General features: G+C 36.1%; 1 protein-coding gene across 1 annotated transcript; it reads right to left on the bottom strand.

The window, feature by feature from the left end:
- Window positions 1-11,227: 11,227 nt before the first annotated feature.
- Window positions 11,228-20,015, bottom strand: LOC150105066 (protein ZBED8-like). The gene is made up of 2 exons (XM_090395107.1): window positions 19,571-20,015; window positions 11,228-11,739 (listed from the first exon to the last, which is right to left on the bottom strand). The coding sequence occupies exons 1-2, from the start codon at window positions 20,013-20,015 to the stop codon at window positions 11,228-11,230; spliced, it is 957 nt and encodes a 318-aa protein (XP_090251233.1).
- Window positions 20,016-23,042: the final 3,027 nt, after the last annotated feature.

The raw sequence follows: 23,042 nt of genomic DNA, 5'->3' as shown, positions 1-23,042 counted from the left end.
CCCACAATATTCTCCAAGGCTAGTCATTGTCGACCTCCATTCGGGCAAGAAAAGTTAGCGCGAAGGTAGTTAGTGCTTGCACACGACTGGCTTATACGGATAGAAGTGAAACATTTTCCGTAAGATTAGACTGCGACAAGTTTGCGAGCTATGGGAAGAGCGCTTGGTCCCTTGTTGTCGAACACTGCAGTAGCAATGTCTGTTACTATCTCTTCTGTGCACTGCTTTTCATCCTCTGCCAGGTCTAACTCCTAGTGATCCAGTTACTTCAAACTTCTTAATCATAGCTCTCAGTGCTACAGCTGACATTGGACCTGTACGCAGGTTATGAAGCCTTTTAATTCCCTAAGGGCCGCTACGGCATTGTACTGTTTAAGGTGAAAGAACTTAACAAGTAAACAGGGGCGCGTCAAGGGCATTTGTAGCCTGGGTGCAAACCTTTATCGGTCACTTAACAAGTAAACAGGGGCGCGTCAAGGGCATTTGTAGCCTGGGTGCAAACCTTAAAAAAATACCTAAAAGAAATTGCATGTAGCATTTACTATAATAAATAAAATAATTTATGCAAACCAAAAGTTACATGTCTTATTTATTAAAAACACAGAATACATAGTTTCGTGTAGTTATTTTAACATTTCTCAAAAACAAACAAAAAAGAACAACAATTATTTCTTAATATAAACAAAGATTAATTGCACATGCCTTTATGTAAAATTTACTTGATGTGAATTTTTTATAGCAAAATCATTTATTATATCATCCATATCTAAATTAGTAACAATTTGATGTTCTATGATAACAAAACTTAAATTGTTGAGTCTATCCTATGTCATTGTACTGCGGAGATGATTTTTATGATTTTTAGCTTTGAAAATCGTTTATAGTAATAATCTTTTTTTTTTCATCTTTTGGAAAATCGATGTCATATATTTGTTTTGGTCCAACATCTATAGGAATCATTTTGAGATTATCTGTTATATTTAAAGGCCACTTTCCTGGATCATCAAAATCATGCTCAAGGATAGAATTCATAAGAGAGTTTTCAGTTGTTATATTTGTATTGCACGCGCTTTTTTTCACCTGTTTCTTCCAGTGAACCGAGTGAGTTGTTGGGAGTTTCAGAAGTGAAAGATGAATTTTCTAAGCATCTTTTTTTTAGGCAGCTATAGAATTTTCAGTTAAATGTATGGCAGAAGAAGAAGCATCTTCAAACTTTTCTCGAGAAACTGAAGATTTGTCTGTAACTGAAGATGTAGATGCAAAATAATTGGAAAGAGGAATCGTAATTTTTTTTTTTTTACATTTTCTTCTTTCTGTGCACTTCGTTTTCTATATTCTGCTCCAGAAAATATTTTTCTTCCGTCTGACATCTAAAAGCAGCGCTAATAATATTATATTAGTTAAATTTTACGATGCAGGATATACCAAGAAATGAATATTATTATTATTAATGATCATACTGCATTGTATAATCCAAATTAGATGCCACCCTGTATTTCTTTCTCAAGTTTGGCATCATTTCAGAGAGAGAGAGAGAGAGAGAGAGAGAGAGAGAGAGAGAGAGAACGCTTAATGACTTCCAATTATGCGACAGCTTTAGTTAAGTACCTTACTGAACATTATATTGTTTAACACAACATGCGCCATATTCGGTTACAAGAAATATTTTCCTCTTCAACAATACAAATAATTAGGGATTTAAATAAATGCAGTCGATAAGACATCTCCAGCTTAAAGATCTTTTATATGTTTGAATAAGCTAAATCCAGTAAGAATTTCTAAGTTCGGAGATGCATGTTGAGATCAACGTAATGGATTCTAATTTGTTTTCGTGTTATTGAATCGTGGGAATTTGGTTTGAACTTAAGTGATGGAAATATTTTAAGCATGTTCTTTGAAACCTTTGTAGAGACAAAAGTATAAATGTTTTTCTTTGTCATTACGTCGCAAAGAAGACAAGATGCAAGTTCTGTCGAAGACAATGAATCAGCACTTGTTTTAAACTCACGCGAGTCTGAACTGGATCGTTGGCTGTTACGGTTTTATCCAATTACCTCCCCCCCCCTCTCTCTCTATCTATCTATCTCTCTCGAAGCACCTCATTTACTTTAAGGCATGTAAGGCACAACATAAAAATTACAAAAAAGAAACTTCATTAACTAACTGCTGAAACTAGAGCTTATTTCTATTCCGAGACTGACACAGAAAACCAATTACTGTGAGTCAGCTGTGATGAGTCGAGCATCAGGTGAATGCAAGCTGTGATTTCGTCTGCTAACAGCTTCTTTCCTTTCATTTGGGTGCACATCAAGAGATTCTTTCCGTTCTTTAATTACGGCTAGAACCTTTCTCCGTATTTGACTGCACTCCTGCATTCTGTTGTATGCCAGGAATGCCTGGTTAAATTAACGTCTTGAAGTGTCAGTCGGTTCTCCTCTAAGGGAGTCTTATATTTAATCACAAAAATCAGTGTAGATATTTTCTCAAATTTTAAATTCTCTTGTTTACATTTTTGTTCACACGGAGTCAGTGACAGCCTCACAAAAGCACTTTTCATCGGAGAAAGTGAAGAGTCGCTGGTGCTGCCACCTAACATCGTATGTAGCTATTAAAAATATTTCAAGTGGTTAACCATAAATAGAAGGAGACTTATCCATATCATTAGATTTTTTTTTGCGATTATTCTGTCCACCCACATCTTGTAGCGGTTTTATTGATCATTAAGTTCATTGTTAACGTGATCAATTCTCTTTGATGCTGTAAGAACCCAACTGGGAAGCCGAATCCCATCACTTGTACAAAGGACGAAGAGCCGCACATTTCTTCCCACAAGTGCGAATTTAATGTTACGTGCGGTCATTAGGAAGCCCATTACCGTTATAGCCCACGGGAGAGGCGGCAGAAGAACTCACCGTTGTTGGAACTGATGGATTTTCTGCGTTAAAATGTCTTTTGTACACTTCGGAAGATAAAAGGAGCGAATTAATATTTCTTTGTGTCTGGAAAATTGAAAGATCTTTGGTGGGAATGCGATAAACGAGCTCTGAAGAGCTGAAAGTGTCTGTCGTTACATTTATTATCTGTATTGGGTACTCACAAATAGACATTCCTACGATGAAACTTTAGGCCGATATAAGAATTCTCTTGCAGTGGTAGTTGTTATGATTGCTGTGTAGAATTAAATGAGAATGCAACGAAACAAAATACGGCAGTAGCACTCAATTCGTAACCTATAAGCTAGAGATGCAAAGGATTGGTTGGTTCATTTAGGAGGCTCCTGCTTTGACGATCCTGCTATGTGCTTTAATTTACATTTTAAAAAATCTAATCTAGATATTAAGTGGTTTGTCCTGAGCCTTCATTATAGATGATGTCCTTTGGTCGGAAAGACTTGGGTTCCATTTCTGTAAATGATGAGCAACCTTTATCTGGTCTCTTTCGACTAAAGGTGAGTTAGCCGGTTCGTTCCATACTGAGGTAGGGTGTTTTTTTTTTCACTCTGAAACTCGGGTTTCTTGTTACCCCAGAACAGCCAAACCAGCCCCATTAACACAAGCATCTACAAACATAGGACACATTGGGAGGCATAGAGCTAACTACCTTAGCCAGTCGGTGTAGAAAGGGCTCAACTCACTTTGTTTACCCTCCACAGAATTTAGTTTTATTCCAAAAAAGCCTACTCGCGATTGCATGTTCTGCTAGGACAGACTGCTGAAACTCATGATACCGGATATATGTTCCTCACATCGGACAGCTGCAAATCCGCCAGACTGCCCAAAATAAAGAAACTACAGAAGACACGGATCCGGTGGACATCTGGAAAGTTGATAGTAGAGAGCTTGTTTGAGGCGACGGAAGGAAGGTAAAAACCTTCCTTCCAGGATGAAAGGACACTTCAATATTAAGACGTCTTAAAGCTTTAGCAACAGGTTCAGTAATTCCTTAAATATACAAAACTGGAATCCGATGAAGATCTAGAGTCTCATAGCCTAAAGCTCTTAAAGCTTTCCACAGTGTGACACGGCTTAGCAGATGGGATCTATGAAGTTACGTAAGAAACGAAATTCCAAAAACAATGGTTTTTTAAAGTTCAAGATCCAACAAGAAGTAAAATAGTAATAAAAAAGCAACGCTTTGAAACAAGTAAATTCATTTAGCTGTTTGTTTTCATGAGAACATTAAATGATAAAAAGATATCAACATCACAAATCACTTGTGAAATAACAGATATAATAAATTCTGCTCTTAAACCTAAAACTAGTGCAAAGATAGATTGCATTTAAAATTTTATAATACACCAGCTATACTCACACCTCTTTATGTAAAGTTAGATAATACTTGACAATAAACAAACAAAGATTGAACGAAAATTAATAGCGCTATTTGATTATAAGAGAAATGAAGAAAATATGAAATAATGAAAATAATAATAAACAAATATAAATACATTTGGATGAAGCATGTTAAAAGCTACGAAAATTGCGAAAACATGTACTTCAATATGATCAGGGAAAAGAACAGTAGGTGGGATCTGTTGTTGTAGAGACTTGTCCATAACTTCTAAGACTAGAACCACATCCTTGAGATGCACGAAGTAGATGAAGAAATTATTCATAAATAATAAATACGCTTATTAAATTCATATACAAATGTAATACAGTATACGTAAGTTATTATTTACAGAAATTAATATTAATATGTGCAATCTGTCCATGAGAATTCTTTACTAATTTAAAAAGGATACCCCTTTAAGCCAGTCCTTATAACGACTGGCTTAAAGGGACGAAGCAAGAATACTTTTTATCTTCACCGTTATCTGTAGAGGACAGTGAAAGGATAAGGTATTATTGAGCTTATAAACCTTTGATCATGGCAGGAGGATAATAGCAATGGCCGAGCCTCAGTTAGAACTTCACTGGCTACAGCATTGACATCCATTACCCTTCCAGGGTACCCATTTTAGTCGCTTCGTACGACATGCATGAGCTACATTGGGGTTGATACCTAAGTAAAGCCCTGTGTAAAAATTAGAATGATCCCTAGACCACTCAATAGTGGCCGAAAGATCGTTCAACTCAGCGTTGGTTCCACTCAGTGATGCTCCCCCCCCCCTCTACACACACACCACCGAGCAGAACCGCTCATATTCCAGGGAGAAGCATCCACCGACAAAGCCCCTCACGGGCCACTCCGGACAACACCCTCCCCAGAGACTCAAAATGCTCTCTCAGGGAAAATCCCCCGAGATCAAGCCTCTCCCCCCTCACCAGGAGCAAAATTCCGGAAGAAACCTGAGAGAGCGAAACTCAGCGTCTATTTTAGTCACCTCTTACGACACGCATAGATTGCGTCGGCGCTATTCTTATCCCGGCCACTTCACTGGTATTAAAAAGAAGTCCTTAAAAGGACTGGCTTAAAGGGGTGAAGCAAGAATGCTTTTCATATTCCCCGTTATCTGTAGAGGACAGTGTAGGGATAAGGTGTTATTGAGCTATTAAAGCTCTGATCATAGCAGGAGGGTAACAACAATAGCCGAGCCTCAGGTAGAACTTCATTGGATACAGCATTGCCATCCATTACCCTCCCAGGGTATTAATCACCGCATCTCACTGTCAATTAACCAAAAATTAATTTAAAAGGAGTTCTTATTAAAGTTCTTAAAAGAACTGGGATAGTTCTTTTAAGAACTTTAAGGTGTTATTGAGCTTTGATAGCTCAATAACACCTTATCCACACTTATCCCTTATCCCTCACACTGTCCTCTACAGATAATGGGGAAGATGAAAAGCATTCTTGCTTCGCCGCTTTAAGCCAGTCCTTATAAGGACTTTTATTTAGATAATTAGATTCTCCCGTGGCTGGGATAAGAATAGCTCTGACGTAATAGCTCTATGCGTGTCCTAAAAGGCGACTGAAATGGACGCTGAGTTTCGAGTGTTCTCTCTCTCCGGTTTCTTCCGAAATTTTGCTCCCGGTGAGGGGGCTTGAATTTCGAGGGGGTTTGCCCTGGGAGAGCATTTTGAGTCTCTTGGAAGGGAAATCCCTGGCGTGGCCCATGTAGGTGGATCCCTTTCCTTGGAATATGAACTGTTCTGTTCGGTGGTGGTGGGGGGCGTCACTGAATGGAGCCAACGCTGAGCTAGATGATCTTTCGGCCACCATTAAGTGGTCTAGGGATCGTTCTAATAATTTTTATACAGGGCTTTACTTAAGAGTCGCCCCAATGTAGCTCATGCATGTCGTTCGAGGCGACTAAAATGGGTACTCTAGGAAGGTAATGGATGGCAATGCTGTATCCAATGAAGTTCTAACTGAGGATCAGCTATTGCTTTCACCCTCCTGCCATGATCAGAGCTTTATTTATAGCAACACCTTATCCTTACACTGTGCTCTAAATAACGGGGAAGATGAAAAGCATTTTTGCTTCGCCCTTTTAAGCCAGTCCTTATAAGGACTATAAGAACTTTATTTAGATTACAGTACTATATAGATCACTAAAATCCAACCTGGCCCTGAAAGGAGAATTTGCAAGTATAATCACAAAGCATTGGTTCACTACCACAAGCGAGCAACAGCTTAACCTAGACAAGCACGTAGCTATCTGAACGACATAGACTTCCTTGTCAGTGAGTTTGCATCATGTTTGAAAAAATCAAGCAAGAATAAAACAATACCCATGTTATCATATTCAAAGAACCCTGTGATTCTTATACTAAAAAATTAGCAGAAACAGCAGTTATTATGATACACAAATTTATTCCTGCCGATGACGAATCAACAGATGAAAAAATTCACAAAACATACAGAGGAAGAATAACAACACGTTTAACCACTCCTGAACATGACGAAATTATGTCTAATGAAATCGAATCAATATTGTTTCAATGGATAAAAAGAAACCTGGTGAAGACAAGATTTATGACAAGATTTGATATGGAAATATCTTAAAAATTATGTCCAATCCCGAAAAGAAGCAGTTGATGAAATTAGAAAATACAGAAATTAGCAAATACCAATTATTCTCATATATGTCGCTGCAAAACCTCTAGAAAAACTTCTAGTAGACAGAATAACGCACTTTATTTTGTTGCCGACCAAAGGTTAAAACTAGTGAACTTTCTAGCTAAGTCGGCAAGATTAAACTGCACCCGCTTCGAAAGAGGCAGTGAAATCATAGAAAAAAAAAACGAACAGAGTTGTACGAATTGTAGCCATACGAATAATTAGCGGATATAAGACAATATATTTCGAGGCCGTGTGCAATATTGCCGGACTGACACCGATCTGCATAGAGATGTAAGAATTTTGTCTTATTTATGAAGTTATTTCTGGCAGATACAACGGGAATGTCAACATCGATCTGAACCTTTACTAACTTCCGCTTCACTGCAGTAAGTAGCTTTACTCACCAAGAAAAATATTTTCAGGAAAAGTGTAGCTTTAAAAGCAACGGATATAACATATACACTGACGAGAGTAAAACAAAAGAAAAGTTGTTGTTCTTTCATAGTACAGGTGGCCAATAAATCACGAAGGGTTTTAAATGTGAACTACTTTTTCCATTATTAATTTTTTCATTTTATTTTTATTTTTTCAGGTATTTTAAGGTTCAAAATCCACAATGAATCAAATTGTGCAATTTTATTTTGAACATCGTTTCTCCAATAATTTAGCGAAGATCTGCAACTAATTAGCCATCACGGTCTCCAGATCCTAATTGCTCCTGACTTCTTCATAGGAAAGGAAGGTTATATGATGAAAGATAAACTAGCCCCTGAAAATCCAACAGATGAAGGAGGACATGTGCAGAAAGAAAAGAATAACAATAATTAATAAATAAAAACAATTAAATGTTAAAACCCATTCGTCAGTTATGGGCTAGCCAGCATATCACAAACAATTTATCATACCAAAACACCGATTCAGACTGTTATCCCTTCTTTTTAAACAATCAAGCAAGACAACTTACTATAGTTAAATCGCTTCATATCTCGAGGAATTAGAACTCATCACCTGTCATCAGGAAACTGCAAGAATTTTAAATGATAGTAAACTCACTATAGACATTATTAAAAACCTAAACAACTAGGGCTAATTGAACAAATAAAAACCTGTTTTTATTTGTTCAATAGCCCTAGTTGTTTCTTGTTTCCATAAAACAAGGAATCTAACTAATAGAGGAATAGAAAATTAAATTCTGCTGGGTGAAGGCGCATACTGTAATAGCAGGAAACGAGAGAGAGAGAGAGAGAGAGAGAGAGAGAGAGAGAGAGAGAGAGAGAGAGAGAGGATCCATTAGCCTAGGAATCAGCTCTTAACAAAGAACTAGAAATAAGTTACAAAAAAGTATTCAAAGTCAGCTATAAATCACTTGCAGAAGAAATAAGCCCAAGTTTCTGTGAAGAAGATTGGAAAAAATATCTGAAACTGATCATCCATAAAGAATTTATTATAAATTTAGAATTCATTAAAAGAAATATTTTTTTGTCAACGCCATCAACAGACTGTCAATTACTTACTCTATGATTGTCAGCCAGTGGACTCCATCCGTATGGATGCCTCGGATACAGCTCATCATCACTTCAGTAGACCAGTGGCCAGTGTTAAAAAAAAAAAAAAAAAAAAAAAAAGATTTGTACAAAACTGTTACTCACAAGTGTTTAATTTTGTTAACAGGAACGATTTTCAATTATAATGTAATTTAAACTACTAAAATCATATGGATTAAAAATGTAAATATATGTAGATAAAAATAAATGTAACAGTATACTTAAATATGGATATAAATGTTGGAAGACGTAAATATAAATGTAAAAACACAAAGGTAAATATGAATATTGATACACAAATATAAATATAAATGTAATATTCACTACTTGAAAAGAAGTTAACGGACAACCCATAGGCAAGATGCGTCATGCCATGTAAGGAGTCACGTGTTTATAGACGGTATGAAGTGGAGAAATATGATGTTCCCACGTCAGTGCAAATGTGCCCGGGTGAAGCAGCTGCGAGTAAACTGAAGGAGTTTGAAAGAGGCGTTGTGATAGGATGCCATGATGCAGATCTATCTGGCTATTTGGCATATTATTGACAAATTGGGTCATTGCAGGTCAAATCAGTGATATAATACTGATATGGAAGCGGAGGAAGTCAACTGCAAGTGGTACTCACAGTGGACAATCCGCACTCAATGAACATGACCGTAGAGTAACGTTTTACGCCCTAAGATATAATATCGTAGGATAATGCGTAAAACATTACCTATTATAATACGTAAAAATCGCCATTCCTACACGTTGAATGTGGAGTTCCGGGGAATTGAGTGGAACACGAATTTCGAAATTTTAAAAAAAAATCAGAAAAGAGGCGCAATACATGAGTTTCCATGGTGGGATCGCAATATGCAAGTCCCACATTACCCGAACCAACATGCAGCGTCGTCTTCAGTGATGCAAAGAGCATGTACAGTGGGACGTGGAAGTTTGGAAAGCTGGGCTATGGAGCGAGGAATCATGCTACACCCTCTATCGACCAGATGGATGGGTGTGGCTGTAGCGGATACCTGTTGAACTAGGGGTTACTAGAGTACCTAACCCCAACTATGAAATTCGGAAGTGGCATTGTGGTGTATGGTTCTGTTTTTCTTGGTTTGACACAAACTTTAAACTCCGAATGTATCTGAACATTCTGGAAGAAGCAATTCTTCTTACTTTATGGTATTTCTACGGACTAATCATTGTCTCTTTCATCAAGTCAATACATCAGTCTTAAGGTTGATGCTGTAACTGCCTGGTTTGTGGAATGAACGTCACGACACTTGACTCTCTGAACAGAGCCCTGATCTCAAGCTGTGCATAATAGTGCAGTGGCAAATATACACAAGTATCACTATGAATTTAAACCACGGAAATTGTTTTATACTAGGAAATTGAAGACATGCGCATTTATCGAAAACAATTAAAAATATAATTTAATTATATACTTGAAGTATCGATGGCGAATAAATATAATTTCGATTAAATGCTAAAATATAAAGAGAGATATTAAAGATAATTTTAAATTTCTCTTTAAAATAATTTTAAAATATTGGCTTTGTAATCTAATCCCTTCTCTGAAATAACACTGAATATAATTATTACTTATTTGTGGAACAGGGTGACCACCCAGCAAAAAACGTTTGTTGAAAAAGGTACCAGATCTAAAAAAAAGTACTAGATTTTTATGTAACATTTTATGTAAATAATGTAACATTAAATTTTCAGTTATTTAATATGCTATTTACAGGGGTTATAACTCGCAAGAAAAACACTGGAAGTATTTATTCATTATTCTTAAGAGATTTTGCTAAATTAATTAACTCTTTAGAAATATAAAGTCTGTAGCTGAATGTTTCAATTTTTCTTTTGTCAAAACGAGTTCATTCATCAAATAAGTTTGGAGTTGATTTCTTATTTTATTTTTATTTATTGTCAGTGCTGAAAATATTCTTTCAGTTGCTGCTGATGAATGGGGGAGGCACAGTTTTAATTTACAACTTTAATTAATGTTGTTAAATTAGAAAATATTTTTTCTCCTATCGCATTTTTCATTTCAAAAACTTTATTCCAAAATCCATGAATTCTTGACCTTTTTCCAATGCTTCTACAGTCTTCAATAGTTGTCACTCTCGCGTGAAGTCTTTGTAACCATTTTCTTCAATAACTTTAGGAAAATTTACTGCGAGTGGTATTATACTGTAAAAACAGTCTGATTTGCCCATTCTAGGATTCAGCACATCGCTAAATGTTTTAATGCAGGATCTTTGCAATTTGAAATTTATTCGTTTGAAAAATTGGGTACAGAACTCAAACATTTCACCTTGATGCGTCTTATGTCTCTTTCTGGAACTTCACTCTTATCTAAACTCATTAGAAGGGCTTCCACTCTCGCCTCTAGATATACATTTATTATGTCTAAAAACTGATTATTGTCAGCTGGATTTATCATTTCAGTTGGTGTATTTGTAACATATTGAGATTTCATGAAATATTTCATGACCATTTTCATTTTATCTCCTACTGATGAAATTAGAAGATGAAGACGATATTCAGTGCCTTGGAAATGTATATTTAGATTTACTACTGTTGGTAGGATGAATGCTAAGAAGATAAAATATGCCTTAATTAGGGGGTTTGTAGTGCAGTTAAAACTGATTTGGCTTGCTCAATTCCATCTTCTACTGCGCTCAAGATAAAGTTAGAAACCTTTGCACAACATCATGCATTGAGAACCAACGAGTTTTGCCCAACCTCAGCAAATTACGTGGTTTTAAATTTGATAGTTCCTGAATTAGTTTAAATTCTGTTAATCTTTTCGGTTTCTTTTGTATGAAATTGTAAATATTTGCACATAGTTCTTCCAATGAATTTGGTAGTTTCTTACATGCTTCAGCTGCACATAAATTAAAGCTGCGACATTTGCATCTGGCGACATACTGTATAAATGTTAAATGTTCATTTAATGATTTAAGGCGAGCCTGAATGCCAGAATGTTGTCCCATCATAACTGAAGCATTATCAGCAGCAAAGCCTAATAGGTTTGCAAGAGACACCTTCAGCTTGTTTAATAATTCTATTAGAGCTTCAAACAAAGCTGAACTTGTTTCGTCACTAACATCAATGATATATAAAAACGAATCCTCTGCTGATTTTGTGGAATCATCATAGTAAAAAACCATAACTGCTAGAGGTTTATTTACTGTAATGTCAGTTGACACATCAATAATTAAAGAAAAATAAGCATTTTGAAGTTTTTTTGAGATTTCATTGAGTGAATCTACAGCCAAAACATTTTTTATAAGACAATTACATTTAGTGCATCCACACTGTATTATCGTAGCAATTTCACTATCGGGGAAATTGTTTTCAATAGAGTTGGAAGAGTATCAATAACCAGAAGGGCAGATTGTGTTCTGCAACATATGCACATAATATAAAATAGCCAGCAAAGGTTGATCGATTGGTCGAGCCTCTGCTACTAATGGTTCGCAAAAAGTTAAGGAAGTTTGAGAGCGGTTAGTAGTTGGAAGGAGTTGATTTTTTGATTTTTTTAGAAGAACCGTTTGAATCTCAATTTGAATCATAACTAGCATCACTTTCTCTGTTATCTGAATTACCTGTGTCAGAAAATATATGTGTCATACTTCCCCTACGGAAGTATATTCTGTTATCAGGAAACTTAATAACAGAAAGGTCCAGGACCTGATAAGATTTCCAACAAAGTAATGAAAGCTCCCTCATAAAGCTGCCATGCATGCAGTAGCCATTGTTAATGCAAAGCTAAGGTTCAGTTACTTCTCCACTCGTTGGAAACTGGCAGACATAATCTTCGTTCGCAAACCTGAGAAAGCACCTCAGCTCCCTCAGAACTACTGAACCATAAGCCTCCTATCAGGCCTGGGAAAAATTGTCGGAAAAATAATTCTTAACCGTCTGCAAGAGGCGACAAATAAAACCAACCTTTTCCCTGAAAAGCAATTCGGATTTTGTACAGGTCAAAGCACAATTCAACAGGTCCACAGATTGACAGAATGAATTACAACTGGGTTTAACTGGAAGTAACATACAAGAGGAATCTCTTGATGTAGAAAAAGCCTTTGATAGGGTTTGGCACAAAGGCCTCATTTACAAATAATTGCTAATTTTCCATTATATCTCACCAAGCTCATTGATTCCTACCTGAAAAATCGGAAATTCCAAACTAAATTGCGTGGGCTCCGATCCTCTACGAGAAGAATCACAGCAAATATCCCACAAGGCTCCCTGCTATCCCTTCTATTTTTCAACATTTATAATGCGGATGTCCCAAGTACATTATCAACCACAATGGCTTTCTATTTCAATGGCAATTATGACGAGATCACTCAGGCCGCACATAGCAACGCAACGATCGCAAAATGATTCAGGAAATAGAGAATAGAAGTCGTTGCTGAAAAAAGCTCTGTTATGCTTTTTACAAGAGAAACATCCCATCGCGGGATAATTTAAATGTTCAATGTTGCTATCCCATGGCAAACCAAAGTCATATACCTAGGGATACTACTAGACAGTCGCCTCAGCTTTAATCCCCCACATTTTATATGCCTGCAATAAACCCAATTTAGCAATTGCCCAGCGCTGTCCTCTCATCAACTGGACAAGACAAGCTAGCAACGAGAACAAGCTGCACATCTATAAAACAATCATCAGACCCACTTTAACCTATGATCACCTGCTTGGAGTCACACTTCCCCCAATAATATCAAAAAACTTCACCTTCTACAAAACAAATGCTTCCGAATGATCTTTGATGCTCCCTGATTTGTCGGAAATGTTCTCCTCCATCGAGATGCAGTCATACCAAATATCTCTACGTTACTTCATGATATTGCCTCCAAATACTTTGTACAGGCAGTTCTTCATCCAAACCAACTCACTTAACAGTCATCCCATTACATCGAAAACGACAGATGGAAACACAAGCTCCTGAAGGCAACTCTGCTCATGGGTACACTCGCTCTCATACAGCCCTCGATAAATTTTGCTCTACATAATCAACTTCTAAGCAATGAAGGGATAAAAATCCACGGGAATGCCATCCATGTTGTCATAACAGTTAACAGTGCTGTGTGCTACGTTTTAAACGTGGAGCAAAATGTTTATTATATAATGGGATCCAAATTACGCTACGCATCAATAAAAGCTGGTTACTCATATTAAAATATTTAATTTTACCACTTGTTTTCATTGTTGTAATGATCTTATAACGCGCGAGAAGTGTTTGACTAGCGAACAATATATTTTCATTGGCTACTACCAGTCATATTGCGTAAGTATGGGATCAGGGGGAGAGGGAAAGAGAAGGTTAGCGAACAGTGAGAGGGGAAGGAAAAAAAAGAGAAATCATTCTTGCGTCGCTGAATGTGACATATGGAGAGGTGGAAGAAAAAAAAATTAAACTCATTTTAAACTACATCATTGTAGTACTTTTATAAAAAGTACTACATGTAGTACGAAAGTACTAGATGTCGTCACGTTGTTAAGGAATTAGTATTTCTTATACAAAATTATTGAGATACCTTTCGGTCTTAATAAAATTCAATTTGCAATCTCTTTTTAGGACTGAAAATCTCCAGCAAGGTCTTAACCTTAAACCTTAAAAAGACGGGCTTAAAGGTGCGAAGTAAGAATGCTTTTCATCTTCCCCGTTATCTGTAGAGGACAGCGTATGGATAAGGTGTTATTGAGCTATTAAAGCTCTGATCATGGCAGGAGGGTAACAGCAATAGCCGAGCCTCAGTTAGAACTTCATTGGCTACAGCATTGTCATCCATTACCCTCCCTGGGTACCCATTTTAGTCGTCTCGTCTCGTACGACATGCATGAGCTACATTGGGCTGATTGATACATAAGTAAAGCCCTGTATAAAAATTAGAACGATCCCTAGACCACTTAATAACGGCCGAAAGATCGTCCAACTCAGCTTTGGCTCCACTCAGTGACCTCCTTCCCCCCCCCCGAGCAGAACCGCTCATATTCTACGGAAAAGCATTCACTGACATGGTCCCTCACGGGCCACGCCGGAGGATACCCTCCTCGGAGACTCAAAATGCTCTCCCAGGGCAACTCTTCGAAATCTAAGCCCCCCCCCCTCATCGGGAGCAAAATTCCGGAAGAAACCTGAGAGAGCAAAACTCTCGAAACTCAGCGTCCATTTTAGTCGCCTTTTGCGACACGCATGGATTTACGTTAAGGCTGTTCTTATCCCGGACCCCACGGTCTCTTCTAGTCAAACGTAATTTAGATAAAATATATATACATACCTTTTGGTATATATGTGTATATGCATTTTTTCTTAATAATTTTCTCTTCATTTAATTTTTCTTGTTTAAATTGCTTGCGCACTTTTCAAATAGAAGCATTACAGTATTTAAATAGAAAATAATGATTAAGCAAAAAAATGTTAATTAGTTAACTAATGAGAAACTGCAAATCGTGTATGCAGCAGATTAATGCTTTTCTTTACATTCAGGCACCGTGCACCATTAATTATCAACAATCTTCGTTAATTCGTGTTTTTAATTAAATAATATAATCGAAATATCGTAAGCGTAATAGCATTCACAAGTAAGTCAGAGTTATCCAAATTGATTTAAAGAACAAATTATGAACAGATAATAAATCTGTTTGTAAATCTGTTTGATGCACTATATGATACTGGACTTTCTAAGACATTCGTTAAGATATCATATGAAAGGCTGTTGCTTAAAATGGAGAACATGGCACTGAAATTCAACTGTTCACTTGCTTGAATAAGTTAGGGCTGACAGACAGGTGTCAGAAATTGGTGTGAAGAGAGGGGGTGGGAAGATCTGCGAGATTTAAGTTCATCAGTGGTGTACTCCAGAAATCGCGGCTGGGACCATTGCCGTTCAATATTAGTGATACATCAATGATGTTGGGAGTGACCTAAGAGATGCTCGATTGTTTGCTGATGGTGCCAAGTTTGGCAATACAATCAGGGATGCTACTGATTTACAACACTTAACAAAATTATTTGAATAGACTAGAAGTGTGGGCAGATAATAGTAGCTATCATTTGCCCACAGTTCAGCGTTAGTAAATGTAAATTTATGGGCTTTGGCGTGATGAGATTTCCAACGATATATTATACTGGTGGGATAATGCTTAGAGAAACTGATGAGGGTAATGATCCTGTCAATCGCGATGTTGAAACGATCATTGACATGTAAGGATAAGAATTTTCATTTTGTCATTTTTATTTTGATTAATTACAATAGACTATTGTAAGAAAATTTGGTTGGTTTTCATGAATTAGGAGGAAAATAAAGAAGCTGCAAAAATCAGTGCAAAGAATAGTGACAAGAAGATAGCAGAATTCTGAAATGTAGAGCACCAAGATAGATTTAGAGTATGTGGACTGCAGAGACTGATAGACAGAAGGGAGTGGGGTGATATGATAGAGATCTATAAACTTCTAAAGAGAATGTTATAACGACCAATGAAATTTTTCTTTGGATGTTGGGGAGAGGACAACAGGACATCCGTGGAAGTTAAGTTTGTATGCAGATAAGGAAGGAGTGAGTGTTAGATTTTTTTCTAATAGAAAGCGAAATAGTTTGATGGAAAGAGTGGTAAATGTTGATGGAATGAATGGGTGATGTCTGTTATCCTTCAATGAGTCGTTTACTCCGTGTAGTTAACAACCTGAGTATTTACAATTTGGGTCTGCCTACTCACTGATGAGACCTCAACAAAGAGCGAAACCGGTCTGGGTAGTGATCCCCCCCCCCCAATGTATAACATCATACATCTCCTAGAAGATGTGTTTTACATTATGGGCAAATACTAAGGATAGTGAACAGAGCTTAGGCAACCTTTACTACGAGTTGTCCCTGTCATGAAAACGTTTGCTTAAGCTTGGATCTGCCGAAAATTTTATAGTTTCTATCTAAGTTTGGCATGAAACTCTTGCAGTTTCTTGCCACCCCCCCATTGCATTTTTCACTCAATAAAGAATAGCTTGTTGGAAAAAGTTTTCTCGGATGACAACTTGATGTTTCCAAATCTTATATGCTTTAATAATAATACGCTAACGCCTTTTATATCTCCCTTATAGGGAGTAGGCGAGGTCTTTAAACCCCCATCTGGCTTTTGGAGATTGAGTGGGCAGTCAGGTCAATCTCCACCGGTAGCCAATGAGAGATATCTGGTCTATGTCTATTGCTAATTATAGGCAGCCACCAATGAAGAGACAGGCAAACAAGTGCTGCCATCTCTTGGTACCTAACTCTAACAGGATATGTTATTGTCTGAAATAATGTGTGTTCTAAGGTCAATTTTTTTGCGTTTACTTGATGAAAAATCGAGTTTTCGGGAGAAAAAAACCTGCTTGCCCATGCCAGAGAACGACTAACTCTAGAACCCGTCGAAGAAAGGCTTTGAAAAAGTTACCCTAGTCGGCGACCAGACTCGAGCTATAAGTCTATCTTCGTTTGCGGCCCAGCTCAGAGAATGCAAGTGCCACTGAGCTACACAGGTCTTCTTATATGGTTTTAATATTTTAATAAAATCTGCAAACACTTCGGAAAATATTGAATTTATGTTCAATAATTAGATCTGGTTCTATCTATCTATCTATCTGGAAATATAGATAGGTTTAAAAAAAGATAGTTTGGTTTAAATAAAAAATCAAGCATTTCTCATGAAATGCAATTTTCTTATATTGTTTAAGAATCACGTTGTTGACAAGGACATCTTAGCTGGTGATTGCTGCTTTACAATTATTGTTATTATGTATATTACAGTATTAATGCTATAGAAAATGCTATTCCAATCGCTTCTAAATTCACATTATTTTCTCTCAGCTAAAAGACGAGATTTAAATTTAAAAAAATCTTTTCGAATAACAGGAACGAAGCGTCTGCATTAATCTGATATATAAACATCTGATAAGCCTTAGAATGCTTTTCGGAGTCTACTTTTGAACGATTGGAAATTCATAATGATCATTTAACGATCGTATCCAGTTTAAATGATATAATTAAACCATTTAAACTTAACAGACGATTCCTTTTAATTATTTTGCAAATATTTTTTTCTGACCTCTTACGACTGACTCTTAATCTCTGTTTCAGATAAGTGTGTTTAACGTTTGAATGAAGACGATGAGCTATTTAAGAAAACGCTAAGTATTACTGTACAAAAAAAAGATTTTATCGTAAACGAGAATTTCTGCTAATCATCATGCGGTTTAGAGCGTTAAAAGATTAGCATTAATTGTGAGTGAAAGGAAGCAAACTTTGCTGGAAAATAATTAAAAATCGGTATTGAGGTCATTAATGACTTTTGGTGAAAAATTATCGAGAAACATTGCAAAACTTTAAAAGATATTACCTAAGTGAGCTTCAAAGAAGCTGCGATTATTAAGTTTATCGGTCTTTGTTCCAACTGTTTCCCATATATAATGGCTATTATTGATTGAGTAAGATTTATTTTTTAAACAGAAGATCTGACAAAATGTAATTTGCGCTATCGTAAATTGGTTGACATACAAGAGAAGATAACAATTATTTATCTAACGTCTGGAAAGATTTCTATCTAGAGCAGGGGTTCCCAACCTTTTAGGTCCCCGTATCCTCTTGGCTTTTAGTAAATTATCCGTTACCCCCCTATTCATTATAATAAGAAATGAGTTATTAAGTTTACCATGCAGATTCAAAGAATATAAGAAATAAACGGTAATTAAGTTTTCATAAAAGCTTTAATCGGTAAATAAATCAATTACTTTAACATAAAATTGGAAAATCTTTATTAAACTGCAGTAAAATCGACTAGTGAGATCCTTGATTCTGTTCCTTATCCACCAAGAGTTTTATTCTTGGTACAATTGTTGAACATGATATGCGGGTATCTATTTCAGTTTGTTTTGGACTTGATTGAAAACAGAACTGAGGATCCTGATTCACATAGATAAGTTGTTATAAATGGAATTATAGCCATGGAAGCAAGTTTGGTGATAACGGGATGTGCTTCTCCAAGTGTACACCAAAAAGTTTGTAACTTCATTGATTGGAATTCAATTCGGAGTTTCTTATTATTGCGAAGATCAATTAGTTCGTCTTTCACTGAGTCGTTGTCACATTTTTTCTAAATCAATATGAAAAGGGTTACGCGTATCCAGACTTTATTCATTTGGTCAGGAGGAATTATTCTTGCAACTGCCTCTTTCAAAGTTTTTAAATGCAATATAATGTTATCACGAACTTCCTCTTTTAGTTCGTATGCCGGATCTAAAGTGATTTCATCAATAAATTTGAAATTGGCAAAGTTACCTAACTCCACCCTTCTTCCCCAGAGAGTCAATTTTTTTTTTTAAACGATTGTATCTTTTCTTCAGCCTCTCCCAAGAATGACATCTGTACCTTGCAGTGAAATGTTCACAGAATTAAGAACTCCAAATAGATCAGAAAGATAAGCCAGAGAAATCTCAAAGTTTGTATCTTTGAAATATGAAGCAAAAGCAGATGCGTTTTCGACTAAAAAAATTTCAATTAAATTTCTAAATTCAAAACCCTTCCTAAGACATTTGCTCTGGGTAACCATCGTACATTTTTATGAAGCAGCAGTACGATATGATGTGCGCCAACCTCTTCACACAAAGATTTAAACACACGGGGATTCGATGCTTTTGCTTTGATAAAATTCACAACTTGAACAACAACATCCAAAACGGCTTTCAAATTATGTGGAAGTGTTTTAGATGCTAAAGCATACCGGTGAAAGATGCAATGGCGTGTAAAAATATTTGGGTTGATTTCTTTAACTAAAGCGGTGAAACCTGATTTTTTCCCCAACATAGCTGGAGAACAGTCAGTACAAATAGATTCTACTAATTCCCATGAAAGACCATTTGAAAAAAAAATCATTCACCAAATTTATAATGTCCACTGCCTTTGTTGTTTTTTTCAACGGATTACAAAAAAGAAATTCCTCTTTTATTTCATTCTGATGTATATATCCAGTAAAACCAAGAAGCTGTGCGCAGTTAGAGACATCAGTTGATTCATCAAACTGTAAACTAATTCTTGCCGGACTTTTCTTGATTTCCTCCACTACCTGTACACGTATGTCTTCTGACAGTTCTCGAATCCGATCACAAATTGTATTATTTGATAAAGGTATTTGTGCAATTTTCTCTTTTGCTTCTTTACCACACACCAACTCAGCCATGTCCATAGCACACGGCTTCACTAAAGTCTCAGCAATTGTATGTGGTTTCTTTTCTTTGGCGATCCTCAATGCGACACGATAACTGGCCTCCAGTGTTGGCTTCTTCGGGGTAATAAATCCATGGTCATGAAGTATGATATTCTTACCAAATCGTGCTCGTTTTATTCTAAATGAGGACTCTGACTCGTTAGAATGTTCGGGATGAACGTTCTGAAGATGCTTTCTCAATTCTGATGGTTTCATACTGCCATTGTTGAATATCTTGGAGCAAACGAAGCACTGCGGTTTTTGCACACCTTCTTTGTCAAACACAAAAGTAAAACCATATTGCACATATGAATCTTAGTAACAACGTTTCTTTGGCATAGTCATTTCTTGAGTCTGCAAAAATAATATATTTTTGTATATAAATCCTGATCTAACCTTTCATTTTAAAAATAAGCTAAAAAATAGATAATATTTTAATGTATTTAAATCTTGATCTATCCTCATATTTTTAGAATAGGCTGAAAATAACTTATAAGCTACTTACGAGTAGATTAAAATTTAGTCAGCAAAAGTGAAATCGGGAAAAGTAATTTGGATAACCTATGTTTATCACTATCTGATAAAAACATATGGTATGGAAATATCAACAGACAAAACAAAAGTCATGGCCTTCAAAGGTGCTAATCCAATAAGAAGCAAAATAGTAATAAAAAACAAAATAATACAGCACGTAAATACATTCAAATATTTAGGTTGCACAATGTCATATGAAAATGAAGCTGATATAGAACCATAGATATCAAACTTTTTAAAAGTAACAGGCATTATAAATAAAATTTTTAAACCCAATTATCTACAAAAAACACACACAAATAAGAATCTACAATACAGTTGCTAAACCAACCTTACTTTATGGCAGTGAGATATGGACAATAAAAAAAGCAGACTTAAGAAGAATTGAATCATCCGAAATGAAATTTCTGCGCAGAACTGAAGGAGTCATAATAACGGACAAAATGAATAGCAGCGAAATCAGATAAAAACTTGGAATTACAACCTCCCTAAATGAAACAGTGATTTGCTATAGAGAAAAATGGTAAGAACACATACTAAGAATGAATAGAAGCAGAATACCTAAACAAATTCTAAATTACCACCCAAAAGGTACTCGATGCACAGGAAGACCCTTATAAAGATGGAATTGAGTCTGGAACAGGTCACTTGGCCTATAAGCCTGGAAAGGAAGAAGAAGAAGAAGAAGAAGATGTTTATCACTAAAACGGGTGTACTGTGAGCATGTCGAAATGAAGCAGTTAGAGTGTGTACCATACAGTACGTCACGCGCATGCGCAGGAGGTGCAGATGCAGTTGAGGTGAGCCTCAAGGCGGCGCCGATCTGGCAATTTCACTAATCTTGAATCTTAACCGGGCATTTTGAGTTATCGGACCCTGCAGTGAGAAAAATGTCTGTGCAATCTCACTGTGTCCGAAAAGAGACTTGAAATGTTGCCGGTGTGACTTGAAATGTTGCTGACAGACAGTACCAACATGGAATTTCCCGGAAATGCTGATAACATAACTATTTTTGGAATAGGTTAATAGCATAATATGCTTATTTACCTACCATTCGCCATACCCCCTGGACAAGCTTCCCGTACACCAGGTTGGGAACCCCTGATCTAGAGGAACGAGAACGTATCGGCTAGTGTAATAATGAAGCAGGTATTATGAACTACCCTTTTATAGCTGTTTTTGCTTAACGCTTACATCACATGCATTGTTGAAAAGCAATAAAATATCCCAACAATTGTAGATGTAAAAGTATTTTGTTCTAAACTATGTTTTAATTGGGTCAAGCTGTTTAATAGAAATTCTCAAACAAACATGAAGCAGACGCTTTAAATTACATTTCAAATATGTAAGATTAACTGTGATATATTGAAATCTAGTACAGGTAACCCTCGTATAATGCGGTACTTATACGCGGTTTCGATATAACGCGGTATACAAATTGTTGTATTCCTTGTTCAACGCGGTTTCGACATAACGCGGTCTACAATTTCTAGTAACCCTTTATTTTTTATTTTATTTTATTTGTTTTCATGGTTTTCACCGCGGGACTTAAAAATCAAATTTTATCTTCGTTAAATTTGTGTCTGCCCGTATCGCGCAAGTAGTTATAAGTATCGAATTTAGTTTTATTGCATCACTGAATAAGGTACTGTATACACGCTTTTGCAGTCTGTGTCATTCTCAACAAATAGTGCAATTAGAGACAGATGGAATAAAAACGGCGCTAACTAATAAATCGCAAGTCCCCTCTCACAGAAACTACACTGTATAGACTTAAGCAAAACCATATTGCACCGAAACACAGTATCTAACTAAAAACTATTGTCAAATATTTAAATTATGAAATAAATGTTTTTTGATTGCATTTGAAATTCTTGATGTCATTATGACAGATCACAAAGGCTAACTTAAAATAAAAGACTACCAAGAATTGAAACATGCCATATAATGAACGTGTGAGTCCGCCTGCCAAGAAGCCATAAAATTCAACCAAGGGTTGAAACGTTCGTGTGAGTTGAGCCAGTCAGTAATGAGAAGTTCCATCGGAACAATAAATGACACCTTGTTGTGAATGTGTTAAAACTAATAGTGAATGTTGTTATGACAGTTTCAGATGTTATGGAATTCGTTTGAAGAGAATAGGTTCGCCATTTAGGGTTTACTGTATAAAGTGTTTATTGTTGAAAATTGTCTTCGTTTTCTGCCAGGAAAGTACATCTAAAATCATAAGTATGTTATTCTCAAGCTGAGCGGTTTATTTTCTGGTGAGTTACATACATATGTAATGTTTTTTTTATGTAAACGTTTATTTTTTATTCTAATGGCCATTAAAACTGCAACGAAATTGGAAAAAACCAACATTGAAGAGAAAATTCATTTCTCTCCAAGAAAAAATTAAAATCTTGGATCGGTTGAAAATTGGAGAAAAACCAGAAGCTGTTGCATGGACTCTGAATTTAAATGAATCAACAATTGGAACAATCAAACAAAATGAACATAAAATCCGAGAAAGTGTTATTGCTGGTCAATGGTAAGTGCAAAGCGTGTTGCTCGTGTTCGCGATATTCTAATAGAAAAAATAGAGAAATCTCTAATGATTTGGATAGAAGATTGCACTCAAAAGAAAATTCCTTTGGATGGACACCTTGTTAAGCAAAAAGCTCTCAAAGTTTATAAACATTTAAAAGAACTTGATCAAGATTCTTCAGA

The sequence above is a fragment of the Typopeltis vanoorti genome, chromosome 7 (genome assembly GCF_054136105.1).
Source record: "Typopeltis vanoorti isolate ZY-2024b chromosome 7, IOZ_Tvanoo_1.0, whole genome shotgun sequence".
Lineage (NCBI taxonomy): Eukaryota > Metazoa > Arthropoda > Arachnida > Uropygi > Thelyphonidae > Typopeltis > Typopeltis vanoorti.
Note: the sequence above shows the minus strand (reverse complement) of the source record. Positions and strands in the feature narration are given on the sequence as shown.

What these genes read in the sequence shown, in the direction of transcription:
- LOC150105066 (XM_090395107.1), bottom strand. Translation starts at nt 20,015, where the DNA reads ATGAAACCATCAGAATTGAGAAAGCATCTTCAGAACGTTCATCCCGAA. An exon ending in TAACTGCGCACAGCTTCTTG is followed by an intron (nt 11,740 to 19,570) that starts GTTTTACTGGAT and finishes CTGACATTACAG; the next exon opens with TAAATAAACCTCTAGCAGTT.